Here is an 18263-nt window from a genome sequence, read left to right as displayed (position 1 = left end):
TTGCCTAAGGCGGTGATAAGAGTTGTACAACTTCCTTCAGCCAGGCCCCAGCAGATGAATTCAAAGGTTCCTTCTAGGAAGCTGTCCCTGCCTGGGCGGGACAGAGGCCTGGAGCTGGGCTGGGCTGGCTGAGCCCGGCACCCTGTCCACAGGTTTGTACACACCTTGACACAGCAGTGTGGAGAGGCCTTGGGAGCCAGGCCAGCATGGTGGAGTTTGCTCCCTTGTCCGTGCCTTGGGAGCGCAGGCTGCAGACACTGGCGGTCCTACAGTGGGTCTTCTCCTTCTTAGCCCTGGGTAAGTCAGGTTGGGTGAGACGGGAGACCAGGAGCAGCCACCAGCTGCATCCAGAATGTTGGTCGTGGGAGGTTCTTGGAGGCCTCAGAGCCCTACCCTGAGAGACTGGGCCATGGGGTGGGGTTGCCTGTGCTTTGAGCAGTTTTTGGCCAAGCATTCCCCCTTGACACAAGGAGACCCTGCTGCAGGCTACTGAAGGTGTGGGAAGCATCGAGCTGATGCTAGGAAAGTTCCAGGCTGCTCTTTCCTTTCTGAAGGGATGAGTGGGAATTGGGGTAAGGAAGGAGAGGGGAACCAGGAACTAGGTTCTCTGGGCCTCGGTTTTGTCATCTGCAGCAATGTGTGGCCCAGACTCCAGCTCTGCTGAAGGGAATGTTTTCAAGGAGGGTTTGGGCCAGATGCTGCGATGCACACCTGTAATCTCAGTGGCTCGGAAGGCTGAGGCAGGAGGATCATGAATTCAAAGCCAGCCTTGGCAGTTTAGTGAGGCCCTAAGCAACTCAGGGAAACCCTGTCTCTAAATAAAATATAAAAGGGCTGGGGATGTGGCTCAGTGATTAAGCACCCCTGAGTTTGGGACAGTGTTGGGAGGCAGAAGTGAATGAATGGATTTCTTCATTTCATCTGCTGGCACCAGACTAGGGAATAACTGTTCCCCCTGGGTCTAGGTTGCTAAAATGTCGACACATTGTGGTCAGCGGCCTTTTAACACAAATATATGTGCCCACCCCACACTTCCTCAGAATTTCTTTGTGGTTTCACAGCTGAAGAACTTATCCCCAGCAAGGCAGGCTCTCCTGGACCCTACGTTAGCATCCTTTCTAATTGACGTGGGTTTCTGCCCTAAGGGTTAATAAACATGTCACACATACTTGGTTATTTCTACTACGTAGATGAGCAGAGAAAGTGCCTTACAGGCCCAGGCTGCAGAGCCAGAGTCCTGGGCTCCTCCTGCCGGAGAAAGGTCTAAGGAGGTAGAAGAGGGGAGAGGGGCTGGGGTGGGAGGAGGTGGGAGCCACAGTCGGTAAGAGAGCAGAAGGAGGGAGGCCTAAGCTGTCAAGTCCAAGGGCTCTGGGGACCCAGTGCCAGGTGACTGTAGCCAACAGATCACAGAAGACGAGGGACACCGTGCCCAGCCTGCCTCCTGTTATCTTTTAGGGCAAGAGTGTTTCCAGCTGGCCATGCCCACCCCACCCTGCAGCCCTGTGGCCCTGCCTGGCTCCTTCACTATTACAGGAACCTGGAAGGTCAGGACCAGTGTAGGGGTCAAAGCAGCCCTGGGCCTGGAGGGCCAGAGGGAGGACAGCTGGAAAAAGGATCTGGGCTCCTTTGTGCCAAGAGCAGGAGGTTTTGCCTTATCCCTTAACCTGAGGGCAAAGGAGAGCTGAGGAAGTTTCAGGTAGCGGAGTGACAAGGTCCAGCCTGGGTGTTAAAGGTCCCTGTGCCTGCCGTCGATGTATCTGCTGTGCTGGGGGTGTGGGGAAGGGACCAAAAGCAGGAGCATTCTGTCTAGATCAGAAGTCACCAAATCAGGGCCCATGGGCCACATTCAGCCTCCTGGTTTTGTTCGGTCCAAGGGTTCAGAATGGTTTTTATATTTTTTAAAGGCTACATTTAAAAATAGCTGCTTAAGTATATGCATAATATCCTCCAATTTGCCCCTTAAACTGCAAAGTCTAAAATATTTGCCATCTGAACCCCTTAAGAAAAAGTCTGGAAAGGGTGGCAGTGGGTGGAGAGAAGTTTGGGGTCAGGAGATATTCAGGAGATGGGCTCCTGGGCAGGAGCAGAAGGAATGGATGGGTGGAGGGAGAAGGCCAAGTTGATGCCCAGTCTCACCCACGTTTGGCTGGCTGTCGTCACTGAACTTGGGCACTCAGGAGCAGCCTTGAGAGATTAGGAGTTCAGTCCTGAATGTCACTGTTCTTGAGGGGCTGTGGAGCCTGGAGCCAAGAAGTCACCCTGTGAGCTGGGGGATGAGAGTGTAAGGTCAGGCAGCAGCAACCAACAGGAGGCAGATTTTAAAAGGCTCTGAATGAGGCTTTATTGAGATTTCACTCCTGGACGGGACCCTCAGACCAGCAGAATAGGTGTAAGGAGAAGTGCATGGGGCTGGAATTTTTATTGGGCTTAGGGCAGGAAGGGAGGGCTTGGGACAAGAAAAGGGGTTTTTAGAGTCCCTTGTCCTACTGGGGTTGGTTGGGGGTAGCTGGCTAAGATCCAAGATTGGCCAGGAGACCCTGCTGATTGACAGGCAGTTCTATGGGCGCCTGATTGGTGGTTCTTTGGTGCGCATGGGTGGGTTGCTTAATCACCTCAAACGGATCTAACAGAGGGAACAGAGTGGCAGGGTTGGTGACAAGCAGAGGTAGCACTTCAGGCAGCCACTATTTTTTGTTTGTTTGGTACCAGGGATTGAACCCAGGGGTGCTTAACCACTGAGCCATGCCCCCAGCCCTTTTTATTCTTATTTTTTTTAACTTAAGAGTCAGGGTCTTGCTAAGTTGCTGAGGCTGCCTTTGAATTTACAATCCTCCTGCCTCACTCTCCCAAGCTGAGGTTTTAAAGAACACTAAGGTTTCAAAGACTGGTAGGAAAATCAAGCCCCCCAGGCAGGGAGTCCCCTGTGCAGAGCAGAGGAGGAATAAGGGACCTTCTACACAGTTCATGCTGGAGGTCACGGACACATTTTGCAAAATGGCACAGAAGTGGCTGGGAAAGTCAACTAGGACCACTCACCAAAGACTCAGAGCCCCAAGTCTTGGGTGACTTGTTTGCTGGCTGTGTCCTTTCCTCTCCTCCACAACTCCCACCTCTTACATGGGAAAGGAAGGTGTTTCCTGTGCTGTTCTTGGTTATGGCTACAGCTCCTTGAAGAGTCCGAGTCCAGAACATCTGTTGAGTGAATGAGGAATGCTGGGAGCATGATCTGGTCCAAGCAGCAGGACTGAATCCCAGGTCCCCCCTTACTAGTATGCTGTGTGACCTTAGCCAATTTAAAGACCCTCTCTGTGGTACTGAAAGCTCTGTTCTTGTCCCCGATGCCAATCCAATAACAAGGACATAGTTTTGAGAAAAAGAAATTTTATTATTGCATTGCTAGCAAAGAAGAAGCACAGGAGACTCCTGTCCCAGAGGCTGTGATTCTGCCCATCAGGGAACAGGAGGCTCTTAAAGAGGTGCATCAAAGGTCACATTCCACATTTCTTTTTGGAGTTGTCATTCACTTGTTCGTTTGGGAGATAGTCATTTCTGCTGCCACCCCCAACTCTGAGTTACTTGTTTCAGTGGTATGTGCTCAAGGACAGATAACTCTGCCTAGGATGGGGAAGAAAGGTAATCCTGTTTCCCTGAGATTAGGGAGGGGGAGCAGTTAGGGAAGAGCAGGCAGAAAGGGAGAGGAAGAAACAGGTCATTTTAAAATAAGTCCATCTGGCCAGGCGCAGTTGTGCACGCCTATAATCCCAGTGGCTCGGAGGCTGAGACAAGAGGATCATGAGTTCAAAACCAACCTCAGCAATGGCAAGGCACTAAGCAACTCAGTGAGACCCTGTCTCTAAATAAAATACAAAATAGGGCGGGGGATGTGGCTCAGTGGTTGAGTGCCCCTGAGTTCAATCCCTGGTACCCACTCCCCCCCCCCAAAAAAAAGTCACATGGCAGAGCAGCAAGGGCTATACTCAAAACATAAAGTGGACCACTGTCACATCTAGGCCTTAAAGTGGGCATTTTAATTGTTTCCCCCTCAGGTCATGAGGATTATATAAAAGAAGGTGGTGTCTTCCTTCCTAAATTACTGAAAAGACCCACAGACTGGGTTTGCTTCCCAATAGGGGTTAAAGGGTGAGCCCATGGTCGAGGCATAATGCAGTGGTGGGAGTCATTCTGGTCAGGGTAGATACCCTGTCTTCCTCCTGACTTCAAAAATAATACATATTACTGTAACACATTCAAACAAAACATGGACCCTTAAAGTAAAATACTTCCAGCCAGTCATGGTGGTGCACTTCTGTAATCCCAGCGACTCGGAGGCTAGGAGGATCTAAGTAGAGGGCCCTTGAGTTCAGTCCCCAGCACCCCACCCACACCCTGCCCAAAGACTTCCCATACTCTTGCCTCCAGGTAGCCACTATTAACAATTCATCTTTATTTTCCAGAGCTCCTTTTCTTAAAAGGTTTTGCCCAAGGGAAGAATCCTAGCTGGGAGTTTAAAATTATTTTTATTTTTACAGTAAATATTTTTAATGTAAAAATTAAAAACAATTTAAGTCAATCTCCTTTCTTTTTTGAATTCAGGGGCACTCTAACATTGAGCCACATCCCCAGCCCTATTTTGTATTTTATTTAGAGACTGGGTCTCACCTAGTCACTTAAGGCCTCTCTAAATTGCTGAGGCTGACCTTGAACTCATCCTCCTGGGATTACAGACATGTGCCACCACTCCGGTAGCGAATTATTCAATAGTGTTTGAAAACAAAGAGCAAATTTGGAAGCAACCCTATGTCCATGAACAGATAAATGAATAAACAAAATAGAATATTATTCGGCCTTAAAAAGAAAGGAGATTCAGACACATCCACAACTTGAATGAACTGCAAACATTACGCCAAATAAAATAAGCCAGTCACAAAAGCCAAACGCTGTAGGATCTTACTTATGTGAAGTACCCAGCGTAGTCAACATTTCAGAGAATAGAAGGCTGGTTGCTTGGGTCTGGAGGGAGGGGCAGTGGGAGGTCTACTGGGATGATAAATAAATTCTGTGATTGACAGTGGTGCTGGCTGCACAGAGTATGAAGGTCCTTAATGCCACTGAATTGTTCAGATGATAATTCATGTCATGTGTGTTACTAGAGCAAAAAAATTTAAAGGAAAACATGTATTCAAAGTGCCCCAAACACAACTCTAGAAAGTCAGCTTTGTGACAGCCAGAAGTCATCCATTGCTCACAGCTGGACTCCAGCACCTGGCACTTTGTAGGTGCTCCATGCAGAGAGAATATTTGTTGTCTTTATCTGCTGGCTACCAAATTTTTCCTACTGTTCAAACTGACTCAAGAGTCCCTTCCTCCAGGAAGTCTGGCAGGATGGGCAGGCCCATTCCACCCTACTTCCAAGAGGAGTTACACAACCGGAAGCTGGCCTCCTTTAAGAACACGAGTGTAGGGACTGAGGCTGAGGCCCAGTGGCAGAGCACTGGCCTGGTGTGCATGATTCTCAGAGTTCCAACTTGAGCCCTGCCAGAGAGAAGAAAAAGGAAGAGATGAGTGTGTGGAGAAAATGGAATGCAGAGGGAGTGATATTCTCTGGGAATAATGCTTCATTGGCGTCAGATGAGGGGTGGTCCTAAAGACCTCCTGACCTGAGGAGAAGCCAGGTTTAGCTTGCAGCCAGGGATGGGGAACTGCAGATCAGAGGGGTTTCCACGCTGGGCCTGGTCCTGGCCCTGCTGTACGCACAGGGCGGTCAGGGGTTGGCCTCTTCCTGCCTCCCCACTTCTCACCAAGGGCTTTGGAGGCCAGGTCAATGGAGCTTGGAGGGTTGAGGAAGAGCAAGCGTTGGGACTGCATATTGGGAGAGGGGAGGGAGGAGCAGGAAGAGACGGGGCCAGCTCCTGGGAGCCTGATGCCAGGCTGAGCTGTTTGGGCTGTGCCCTGAAGTTGTGCGGAAGCCACAGGAGGGCTCTTTTCATAAGAGAAGCGAGGGACCCCGACACACTTACCTTTGGAAAGATGAAGCAGAGGGTGAACAGAAGGGGGAATGGGCAGAAAGGGGTCTCCTTTTTCTATGGGATCCTCAAACACAGAAACTAGAACCTTTGTTGCAATCAGCGGCTCCCATTTTTTGAGCACCAGGGAGATGGCAGGGGTCAGGCCGCTTGGGGCAGCAGGGCTCAGCCTGGGTGTCTCACCTGCCTTCCTTCCTTCCCAGCCCAGGTCTGCGTGGTCATCTTCATAGGCCTCCTCTTCACAAGGTTCTGGCTCCTCACCATCCTGTACGCCACCTGGTGGTACCTGGACTGGGACAAGCCGTGGCGGGGAGGCAGGCCCATCCAGACCTTCAGGCGCTGGGTCATATGGAAGCACATGAAGGACTATTTCCCCGTCTCGGTGAGTCCTGGGGCTGCTTTGGGGGGATGGGGGAGAAGCTGGCTGAGTGGGGTCAGGGCCCCAGTGCCTCACGTCTCCATGGGGCAGTGCAGCCCTGTGTGCGTTGTTCAAGATGCTGGACCGGAAGGCCCAGGCCTGGGTCCCCTGCCACCCTGAGGCCTAGAGAAGAGCCCAGCTCTTCTCTAGCTGTGGCTTTCCATTTACACGGACAAGGGGCCAGCGTGAGGTTAATGAACATACAGGACTTAAAGGAGCTTTGTGGGACATGTACTGTGTCTCTCATGTGGACCTTCAGGGAGCAATCCTATCAGCAGCCCAGTTTAAAATAAAGTTAAACTATGGGTCCTAAGAAACCAGCTAACCCTACAGTCATACTCTGCCAATAAGAGAAGGACACCAGTGTGACCAAGGTCGGTCAGTCAGTTGTCAACAAATTTTAAAGCTTTGCATTGGTATGGATAAGGAAGGGTATCAGGAAGAGAGCCCTGAACTGTCCTCAGGTTCTAACCTGCTCCTACTTCTGCCAAGCTGTGTGCCCTTGAATAAGGCCTTGTCCCACTCTGAGCCTTGATTTCCCATGGATCCAGTAAGCCAACTGATCTTCCTGTTCTGAGTGCCTTCGTCTCTCTCTCTCTCTCTCTCTCTCTCTCTCTCTCTCTCTCTCTCTCTCTCTCTCTCTCTCTGGTTCATGACACCTCACAGCGATTGTGAACACTTGGCCCTGGACTTGAAGATTGGCCCTGAATGAACCAGATCTCTGGATCTGAAAAGACCTGTAGGTTCCTTCAACTGAGCCCAGAAAAACTAAACTTGTGGTCTACGCAGCCAGGCAGTGACAGTTTATTGAACAGATGGGATAGGATGGAGGAAGGCAGTGGGGACACAGGAGGGTAGGTAGGGCTAATTGGCCTGAAAACAGGAAAGAAGGTAGGTGTGGAGTGTGGTCTTTAGAGCTGGTTGGACTAGATTCGAATCCCAAGTCTGCCACATAGCAGATGTGTGACATTGGGTGAGTTACACATTTTCTCAGAGCCAGAGCCTCACTCTCTGCATATGTAAAATGGAGATGGTGTCACATACTGGGCTTTGTGGATTCCATGAGACCAGGCAGGCCAGCTCTCATAGGTTCTCAGAACCTCAAGACTCAGCGGAATTCCAAGGAGACCTGGGCATGGCTTCAGGTCCAAGGGACTCTGAGAACCTAGAGCCCTGGGGCTCTGACCTTCATACCTGCCTGGCTTCTCTACCCCATCCAGGAGCCCCCCCACTTCCTGCCCCTCCAGGAATTAGATCTCCAGGTAGCAAAAGAGGGGAGGTGGAGGAAATAGGCCTGCAGAGGCTGAACAGCTTGCCGAAGTCATGGGAACTCAAAGTCAGGGATCTTGCCTTTTTTCCCTTTGAGATTCCTGCGGCCCCCTGAAGCTAGAAAGGTCTGGGCTACAACAGGGAGCAAGGCCTGTAAGGTATAGGGTCAGCGTGGGTAGGGCTGAACTGAAGGGAGCTGGCAGAGGCTGCCATGCCCATGGGGGCCAAAGGGGTCAAAGGGCAGAACATGTGGGCTAGCGAGGGGGGACCCAGGTGGAAGGCAATCTTCTCCACCCCTTAGTTGTGCTTCCTCTGCAGGGCCCCGTCCCAGGATCTTGTCAGCAAAGACAAGCAAGGCTTGTGGGGTCTGGAGAGCAGCCATGGATATTTTGTGGGCGGAATCCCCATCCCTTCCCCAGGACTTCTGAGCTCTGAGGTTCTGAATTCCATTCTCCAGCCCCAGGCTCCTTCTTTTGAAGTTCAGAGCTCTCCTGGGGAAGTGTGACCTGTAGCATGGGGAAGTGTAGGTGACATCAGATCACCTGCAGCAGGTTCTAGCCCCTAGTTGAGCTTTGCAGGTCCTGACCCTGGCCTCTCGTCCCATGTGTGCTGGATCCTCACACACCATGAAAAGAAAGGCCACCTACAAAGGGGGTGGTACAAGCAGAGACCCAGAAGCCTCAGGGTTGTGAGCAGCAGCCTGGGGTTCCGGGAGAATAAAGCAGAGTACACCTGTGGGGAGGCTGGAGAGGAGCTCAGGTCACTGCAGAGGACTTAGAGGCCACCCTGCAGAACTGAAAAACCGGAAGTTCTCTGGGGAATGTCTTCTGACAGCCCACTGGCCTCCAAAGGACATCGTCCAGCTGCTCTGTCCCTGGCATACTTCCTGCTGCAGGTTGGCAGAGGCGATGCTGAGGCAGCTCCACTGCCTTTCTTGCTCCTTCCCTCCTTGGTGGCTCTTAATGAGGGTTTCTCAACCTCACAACTATCAGCACTGGATGGACTTGATTTACAGAAATTCTATGTGCACAGTTTTTCAGGCTTGTTGCACACTGAAGGCCCTTTGCTGCAGTACCATAAGTGGCCAGCAGAGGGAGAGATGCTGTTCATTTCTGTTTTGTGGCTCCTAGACTGGGAGCTGCAGACTACCCCTTCTTTCTGCACACCTGGGCAGCAAGGCCCTGCAGAGACCCTGGAGTGAGCAAAAGGCAGGCTGTCCTGGCTCTACTGAGCTCTCCCTGCATTCACAAGCCTCCTCACTCTCTTGTGGAATGTGAGGTCCTTCCATGATTTCTCAGCTTCTGTCAGTTCTCCCTGTGTTTTTATGCACTAGCCTCTAGTGTTGAAATTTCAGGCAAAATTAGAAAACTGTGCCTTGGCCTTGAAGCTTTCCAAAGTCATCCTGTTGGCTTTCTACAGAGACAATGCAGGAGAGTCAGGCCATTCATGTAAGAGTCAGGCCATTCATGTAGCTGTCCCCACCTCATGCCAAGACTGGCCCAGGAGCTGGGTGTCCCCCACTGTGAATGTTTCATCACCCAGAGTAAATAGTCTAGACAGGCCAAGGCCTTGGGAGGGACCAAGTTCTGTGGCCAGGGCTATGACCTAGGGTCATGAAGTACTGCCCACAATGTGCTTGCTGGTCATGATCCGAACCAGGCTGGGGACAGTGTAGGACAACTCCCCACCCATACCCATACCTGGGACAAGCCCTTAGTTCCCCTGTAGCCCACCAGGCATTACTAGGGACTTAGTGGCCTCTCCTTCCTGTCTGCCACATCTTGGTACACTGGGCTCTGTTCACCTGAGACAGTGGGGCTCAGGTGGCCACCTTTCACATAACAGGAACTCTAGCTTACAGGAGAAGGGGGAGGGGGAGAGGGCAACATTTGATTTATTTTCCAACCAGACCCCACCTTCCCGATCGGACCTAATTATTTATTATCAATATTGACTGTCTTTTTGAACCCTGGCTTCACTGAGATGTCTGTAAGGAGGTGTTTCTTCACAGGAAGCTGGGTCTGGCTCCAGTGTTCTCCCAGGAGTCCAGGGCAAGGGGAACTAGCATGGGGCATAGCTGTTCCCCAGCCCTAGGGCTGCCCTGCAGGGAACTGGGCCTCCTACACTGTCCCCTTCTGCTCCCAGCCAGGTAGATCTCTGGGAGGCTTGGTGAACTCCAACAGCATCAACATTTGGATTGGATAATTTTTGTGTGTGTATGTGGGGACTGTTCCTATCCCTGGCATCTACCCACTCAATGCCAGAAGTACTACCCTCTCCCAATGGTAAAACCCAAACTGTCTGCAGATATTACCAGATGTCCACATCAAGAGAGCAGGAGGTGGCAAACTCACCTTAGCTGAGAACCAATGATCCAGAGCATGGGGTCTGGGTCCTACACTCCTGTTCTGACTCTTCCCTCCTCCCCTCTACCCACAGTCCTGACCACAGCTATCTTTTTGTCTAGGTTCCATGTCCTCTGGTGCCCCCTGGAGTTCATCCTCCACAATACCTCTTACTTAGAATAAAACCTATTTTTTCTGCAGCCTGCAAGTACTTGCACTCTGAGCCCTTACCTGCTTCTCCTTCCCCCTTTGTCATTCCAGTCCGGCAGGCATGAGCTGTACCACTTGTTCTGGTGCCTTATTGGAGTGTCCCCCACCCTGCTGATGCCAAATAATGTGGGGACATAAGTAGGCCCTGAATAGGACTACTACATAAGTAGTCCTCTGGGGCCCTAGAGGAGTGAGAGGTGGGTTGCCGATGCAGGAAACACCTCTCCCAGGAGAGCAAGGCTTGAGTCTTGAAAATCCCAAACCAGTCATGAGCCAGCTTGCCTAGCCTGAGTAGGCCTCCTTGGGTCAATGAGCCCCATGGTCAACTCTATCAAGTTTGACCAGATAGTTCCAAAGTCAGTCCTCAGTGCCAGTTGTCTCCCTGGGTCTGGAATAAAGGCTTCCTGCCTCTTTGTGTTCTCTGTATAGATGGCAGAATTCAGATCCCAGTCACCTGTGTGGCTTTGTGCAAGTCACTTAACCCCTCAGCAAGCCTCTCAGCTTGCTTAACTGAGAAGTAGGGCTATCATACCACAGCCAGCGTTCCTGTGGTCTTAGTGGGTGTTAAACAAGCCATCAGCATGGGTGCTTGCTTTTTTGTTGTTGTTCTTGGGATTGAACTCAAGGGCACCCCAGCCCTCTTTTGTATTTTATTCAGAGACAGGGTCTCACTGAGGAGCTTAGAGAGAGTTCACTTTTACTGGGGTTGGCTTCAAAGGGTAGAAACTCAACTGTCCATCAACTGACAAATGGACAAACATGTGCTCTAGCCATGCAATGGAATGTCATCCAGTCAAATGTGAAAGGAGTTCTGATACATGCTACAACATGGATAGACCTAGAAAATATGACACCAAGAGAAAGAAGCCAAGTTCAAAGTCCACCTGTTGCAAGATTCCATCTGTATGAGGTGTCCTGAACAGGTAAACTCAGAGAGGTAGAGAGCAGATTAGCAATGCTAGGGCCCTGGGGAGAGGGAAAATGACTCCTAATGGGTATGGGTTTCTTTTTGGGGTGTTGAGAATGAGCTGGAAGTAGTGGTAATGCTTACACAATCTTATAAAATTGCATTGAGTTGAGAGTGGTGGTGTATACCTGTAATCCCAGCTATTCCTGAGGCTGAGGCAGGAGAATACCAAGTTTGAGGTCAGTCTAGACCACTTAGCAAGGCCCTGCCTCAAATTTTTAAAAAGTTTTAAAAAGGGGGCACTGGGGATGTAGCTCAGTGGTAGAACACTGCTGAGTTCTATTCCCAGTACCCCCCCCAAAAAAAAGAGTGCATTGAACTGTATATTTTAATGGGATGAATATTATGGTATATAAATGAAATCAATAAAAAATAGTTGGGCTGGAGATGTGGCTCAAGTGGTAGCGTGCTTGCCTGGCATGTGTGGGGTGCTGGGTTCGATCCTTAGCACCACATAAAAATAAAATAAAGATGCTGTGTCCACCGAAAACTTTAAAAAAATAGTAAATATTAAAAAATTCTTTCTCTCTCTCTCTCTCTCTCTCTCTCTCTCTCTCTCTCTCTTTAAAAAAAATAGCAAACTTTGAAGCTTAGGAAGCTGCTGTGCCCTTTTCTAGACCCACTGCCCAGTGTACCACACCCAGCCTCAGGGCATGTAGCCAGGGTATCCCCAGACCCCCACCATCTTGCTCAGTTACAATCAACATTCCCCCAACAGAATGGAGGAAGCAAGACAAACCACAGCTCTTCACCAACTGCCTCCTCCTCTTTATTTATCTTTATATATCTCTCTGAACCCTGTAGTAAACCTGAAGTGTCATCATTGTCCTGTGGAAGAGGATAACTGAGGCACTGAGGGGGCCAGAGCCTGGCAAAGGTCCCAGGGATGAGCCAGTGGTAAAATCCAGTCTCCTGACTCCCTGCTCAGGGTTCTCCTGACTCCATGCTAGTGGGATGCAGGTGACCTGCTGGGATAGGATTCAAGTCAGGGTCCCTCCTTCTGAGGTGGGATATCTCAGTCTCATCTTCTTGGCTCCTTCATTCCCACCTTCCTTCCACACTTTCCAGAGCATCTCCTTTGTCCCAGACCAGCACTGGGGACACACCTTGGACACAGTGATCTATGATTTTCAGTAAGGGCCAGGTAGACGTGGGGACAAGAGTCATGTACAAGGGGCTAGCACAGAAAGATAAAGTAGAGACCACGTCTGGGGGAGGTACAGATTAGGCCTCATTGGGACTATGATGGCTCCACAGTGCACACACGTGGACACATGTAGATATACATGCAAATACTGGCCTACTCGCCTAGACACAGGTCCCTACCTTTGCAAGGTTTTTCTCTATGCACAAATGCTTTCTTTTATATATTTTTTGTATAGGGATTGAGTCCAGGGGCACTCAACCACTGAGCCATATTCCCAGCCCCTCATCCCCCTTTTTAAATTTAGAGACAGGGTCTCAGTGAGTTGCTTAGGGCCTCTCAAAGTTGCTGAGGCTGGTTTTGAACTCGTGAATCTCCTGAGATGCTTGTTATAGGCATGTGCAACTGCACTGGGTTTTTGTTTGTTTGTGTTTTGTTTTTGTTTTTGTTTTTTGGTTTTGATAGATATTGTCAAATTGCCTTTATGAAGGTACAAAATTTCTTCCCACTAGCAGAAATAGAACTTCTAAGGAAGTGTTTCAATGGGTTCTAGAGCAAGTGCCTTCCCAGTGAGAAAAACCAGGGTCTCTATCTTGCCATATCTACTAAGTCCCCTACTGCCCAGGGGAAGAGGTTTGTCCTGGTCTGGGGGGGCCATCTTGGTGATGGGGGGGGGTTTGTCAAAGCCAAGGCTAGAAGAATCTAGAGCTATTCAGGCTGGACTAGGCAGACAGGGTCCAGTGCTGTCTCCAGTGCTCTGAGGGTGAGCAGCCCGGCTTCAGTGGCCCCAAAGGCAGCAATGAGAATCCTCAGGGAATCATCTCTGACCCTTTCAGCTTGATGACAGGAAGACCGCTTACCCTGGCAAAGCGAAGTCTGAGCGGAAGGAGCTGCCCTGGCCCAGGGAGTGCAAATTGCAGGCTGGCAGGGTGCCTCCTGCCCTAGGCCTGGCCCCACCCTGATGGCAATGGTTCCCAGAGCCAGGTTGGGCTCCAGGGTTCCCAGTGGAGTGAGGCCAAGATTGCTAACAACCTTGGCCTCCAGCAATAATCTCTGCAGATCCAGGTGACCAGTACAGCCTCTGTTAGCTCAGGTCCCGCCCCGTTGGTCCTCGCCCTATTTCATCAAGAAGCTGCTAAGGACACACAGTTCTTTCTCCCTCTCCATCTACAGAGTCTGGTGGACCCTGGCACACCCTCCATGCCACAGGCCCCACCAAGGCAAGCCTCTGTCCTGGCAGGGGGAGAGAACAAAGGGCAACAAAGGTCTGGCCTGCGGGGTGGCTGGGAGAGGAGAGAACCAGCGGGTGAATCACTTGTGCAGTACAGGGCGGCAGTCCAGAACAGAGCCAGTCTAGGGGTCTGCATGCTCTTTCAACCCGACAGGAATCCTTGCCTCTTACAGCTTGCGCATGCTCAGCCCCAGGTCTGAAGTGTGCAGTATTGCTAGCATGGGCTTTCCAGAGTGGTGGCGCCCCCGTGTGGTCCTTTGATTCCTTCACATCACATCCTGTGGGCTGATTGGCAATTCTAGGAACCCTCCTCATAGCACAGCTTGTCAGCAGCCTGGCAAGGGACAGGGGCAGAACCAAATGTTCCCCTTTTACAGAAGAGGAGCCTGAGGAAACAGTTTATCCAAAGCCAGCCCCTTGGTATCACCAGAAATGGTCCCTCGCCACAGCACAGGGCTGTCCGACTTATGAATGAAGCACTTAAGGCTCAGAGAGGGGCAACGACTTACCCAAGGTCACACTAGAGTGGCAGAGTCAAGATCCGTAACAGGCCCAGCTCTGACTCACCAGGGTGCTGTCCCTGCAGCTGGTCAAGACCGCTGAGCTGGACCCCTCCAAGAACTACATTGCGGGCTTCCATCCCCACGGAGTCCTGGCAGCCGGAGCCTTTATCAACCTGTGCACTGAGAGCACAGGCTTCTCCTCGCTCTTCCCGGGCATCCGCCCCCATCTGATGATGCTGAACCTGTGGTTCCGGGCCCCCTTCTTCCGGGATTACATCATGTCTGGGGGTAAGTCTTCCTGCTCCAGGTAGCTCAGGAACATAAGATTGGTGTTTCAGGTGGGGGGACTTTAGGGAGGGCTTCCAAAAGTTCTGTATTTCTTCTAAAAACATGCACAGGAGGAGAAGGTGGCTAGACCCAAAAGGAACTTCCTGCCGTGCTGTGCTGGTCACTGAGCCCAGTGAAGAGATTGGGAAGAAGGAGAGGACTCAGGGGACTCCCAGCTGGATCCCAGGCCTCTGTGGGCACTCCTGGTGGTCTTTCTCTTGGGCACACCCACCCTCACAGTCCCTGTCCCCTCACCACACACCTACCTTCCTCTCTCCCCAGGGCTGGTCACGTCAGATAAGGAGAGCGCTGCTTACATTCTGAACAAGAAGGGCAACGGGAACCTGCTAGCCATCATTGTGGGGGGCTCCCAGGAGGCCCTGGATGCCAGGCCCGGGGCCTTCACGCTGCTACTGCGGAATCGCAAGGGCTTTGTCAGGCAGGCCCTGATACATGGGTATGGATGGGGCTCTGGGGACTGCACTCAGTTCAATCTGAAGTTGACAAGAATGATATTTTGGTGGGGAGGCAAGAAAGACTAACCAGATTCTATTTTAGCAGAGAGCTTCTCAGTTCATTCACAATGAAGATTATCTTTTTAATGATTCATGCCCAAATTCCTGGAAAAGTTTCCATTTTTCCAGAGAAATTCGATGACTGATGGACATAGTTCAAGGTGGGAGTGGACATCTTCCCCAAAGCTGGCAGGAGAGCTGAGACCTATGGGATCTGAAAGAATGGGGATAGGAGCATATGGAAGAGACATTCTCCCACCTTGGGTGAAGCTTCTGGGAGGAAAGGAGCCAACTGGCATGGGAAGAGTTTTCTAGGAGAGAATGCAGGTGTTTTCTGTCTGGGAGGACTCTCTGCAGCACTCTGTCCACATGTCACGGAGCAACCGAGGTCAGAGAGGGAGCCATGGAAGGTCTAGGAGGCAATCCAAGCCTCCTACTTCTAGCCCAAGGCTGGCTCCTCTGCTCCCGTTCTTGGTCATGGAGTCCCTGCAAGAAGCCCAGTGAACTTTCCACTCCTGTTTTTTCTGGAGCCTCCTCCCACAGACCTCTTCTGTTTCCCTCCAGGGCAGCTCTAGTGCCGATCTTCTCCTTTGGGGAGAATAACCTATTTGACCAGGTGCAGAACTCTTCTGGCTCCTGTTTGCGCCGAGTCCAGAATCGGCTGCAGAAGATCATGGGCATCTCCCTCCCCCTCTTCCACGGCCGCGGCATCTTCCAGTACAGCTTTGGTTTCCTGCCCTACCGCCAGCCCATCACCACCATCGGTAAGCCCAGAGCCAGTCTGCAAGAGGGAGGTTACAGGAACAGGGACCTGGGCTATGTGGTGCCAGGGCACATGGAGGTGGACCAGGTACATCCCTTCCCTCATGGGGCTCACATTCTAGATTGGGAGGCACAGACACTGGCAGATGGCCCTAATATAAGGCAGTCTTAGATAAGGCCTGTGACACAGACACAAAGAACAGTCACTACTGGCTGCTGAGCACCTGTCGTGTGCCCAGCACTACGCAGCTGACTTCTGTGCAACAGCCCAAAGTATTCTAGCATCCTTTGAGGCGGGGTTATTGTATATTTCACTGATGATAAACTGAGGGCCAGAGAAGTTAAGTAACTGCTTTTGAGTAACAAAGTTGAAGTTTGAATCAGGAGGGTTTAATTCTGACTCAGAGGATCTGGTGAGGTTTATTTGGAAAGGTAGATACCGGGGAAGGGCACTCTGTGTATGCTAAAATTGTGTGCAAAGTAGAAATCAATAGGCTCTGAATTAGAGCGTAAGGTATCTTCCCGCAAGAAATGGAATTGAAATTTAATGCATAGACTTAACACCATCTTTTCAGCTATCCAGACACTTTTTGTTTTCTTCTTGTATTCCAAGTAGGTTCCTCTGACAAAATTTGTAGAGAGGTCCATTCATCTCATCTCCATCCATCATTTGTTAGTTGAACAGACTTGGTAAATCCCCATATTTGGAAACTTCCTGTGTCATGTGGCAGTATTTTCATGAGTTTTAATACTTTTGCTGCCTTCAGAGCTATTGGCAAGAGGAGAGGGTTGGGGAGCTGCTTTCTCAGCCAGACAGAACCAGAGGAAGAGGGCTAGTTATAGCCTTCTGATTCTTCCCTGTGATTAGGAGTGAAGTGCAGGTCAGCTTGTGGGGCAGTAAGGGAAGAAAAGCTGCCTGGGCTGTGAACCCCCTTATCCCAGCAATACGGCACTTCTGACTGTAGCATCCTGGGCTCCCAGAATCATATAGCCTGGAAGGGAAGAGCACACACCCAGGACTTAAAACCTGGTACTGTCTCTTCCTAGCTATGTGACCTTGAACAAGTTAGTTAACTTCTCAGAACCTCAATGCCTCACCTGTTAAATAGGAATATTGATAGGTTTTGTTCCCATAGGATTAAAGGGAAGAACACATGTAGAGCACCTAGCGTAATTCCTGGCACATTGACACCTGTCTGTTGATAGATTTTTATCAGAATGTTAGAGTTGCCCTACCACTTAGAATCCATTTCCTGAAGTTGGGTTTGAAAGGGGTAGCTGAAGGCACTTTCCTGCAGCATGACAGTGGGGCTGGGCACCTGCTCCAAGGACCTCTGCCACCCCAGTGGTTCCCACTCTGCTTCTCTGCCCACCTGTGTGTCTTGCAGTGGGAAAGCCCATCGAGGTGCGGAAGATACTGAGGCCCTCAGAGGAGGAGGTGGACCAGCTCCACCAGCGCTATATCAATGAGCTATGCAACCTCTTTGAGGCCCACAAGTCCAAGTTCAACATCCCTGCTGACCAACACTTGGAGTTCTGTTGAACACCTCCAGCCAGGAGGGAGGTTGTTCCCAGGGTAAACCAGCATTTGGGAGCCCAGCCAGAGTGCTGGAACCTGAGGAGGCGTCCTGCATGTGTTTTGAACACATCTCCAGAGCTTCCCCAGGCTTCTACAAGTCCAACTACAGCTGGCAACGTGGAAGAGGAGACCAGACTGAAATCTGTGATTGCCCTCCTACAGCCAAAGCTCTGCCAGTCTCCCTCTCCTTGGCCTCTGGATGCTCATCTATGAAACGTGAGAGAGAACTGGAAGAAAATGACTCCTGAGGGCTCTGTCCTCTCCTGTAATGTCACTCAAAGATTACAAAAGAGCATGTAGGGAAAAAGAGTAACGAGGCTTTTCTTCCTCTACTCTTGAGTAACAGCACAAAAGAAGCTCCCAGCTCCAGCCCTTTCCCCTACCTGCCCCCTTGTATCACACCCTGGATGTCCCTCCCTCCCCCAGCTGGAGAGAAGGTGGTGGGCAGTGAGTCCCTGCACTCACCCAATGCACCTTCAAGTTTCTGGACCCTCTGAGCTGTGGAGTGGCAGCCAGAGGTTATTGGAAGGTGGGCAAAGAGAATTCCACTGTCACTGACTGACGTGACTGGGGACAGGCCTCTCCCCCCAACACCCTCTGAGCCTCAGTTTCCCCAAATAAGATGACCTTTGAGTCTCAGTTTTGACATTGCATAATTTGAGAACTCCAGGAGGACTCCTCTTGTTCATTCTTTGTAACTTCAGACCTTGGTACAAAAGGAGGGACCCAACAAATGTCAGTTCAATAAAAGAAAGCATTCTATTTTACCCCCCCCCTTTTTTTCTTTCCTACCTGCCACTGCACCTACCCTCATCAAGGACACAGGTCAAAGCTTTTGACCCTCAGCTAGGCCCTGTGGCCCTGTGGCCCTGTGGCCCTGACCCATTTTCCCAAGACCTGGATTACTCTGGTCCACAGAAGACCATGTTCTTTCCTGACTCATCATCTAAGTTAATCACCTCTGGTCCTA

General features: G+C 50.8%; 1 protein-coding gene across 1 annotated transcript; it reads left to right on the top strand.

The window, feature by feature from the left end:
• Positions 1 to 206: 206 nt before the first annotated feature.
• Positions 207 to 18060, top strand: Mogat2 (monoacylglycerol O-acyltransferase 2). Its single transcript, XM_076842101.2, has 6 exons — positions 207 to 297; positions 6227 to 6405; positions 14194 to 14398; positions 14720 to 14894; positions 15517 to 15716; positions 17103 to 18060. Exons 1-6 carry the CDS (start codon positions 207 to 209, stop codon positions 17255 to 17257), a joined length of 1005 nt encoding a protein of 334 aa, XP_076698216.1. The 3' UTR covers positions 17258 to 18060.
• The last annotated feature ends 203 nt before the right edge of the window (positions 18061 to 18263 follow it).

This window comes from Callospermophilus lateralis, chromosome 2 (assembly GCF_048772815.1).
Source record: "Callospermophilus lateralis isolate mCalLat2 chromosome 2, mCalLat2.hap1, whole genome shotgun sequence".
Lineage (NCBI taxonomy): Eukaryota > Metazoa > Chordata > Mammalia > Rodentia > Sciuridae > Callospermophilus > Callospermophilus lateralis.
This window is presented reverse-complemented; position numbering and strand designations above follow the sequence as displayed.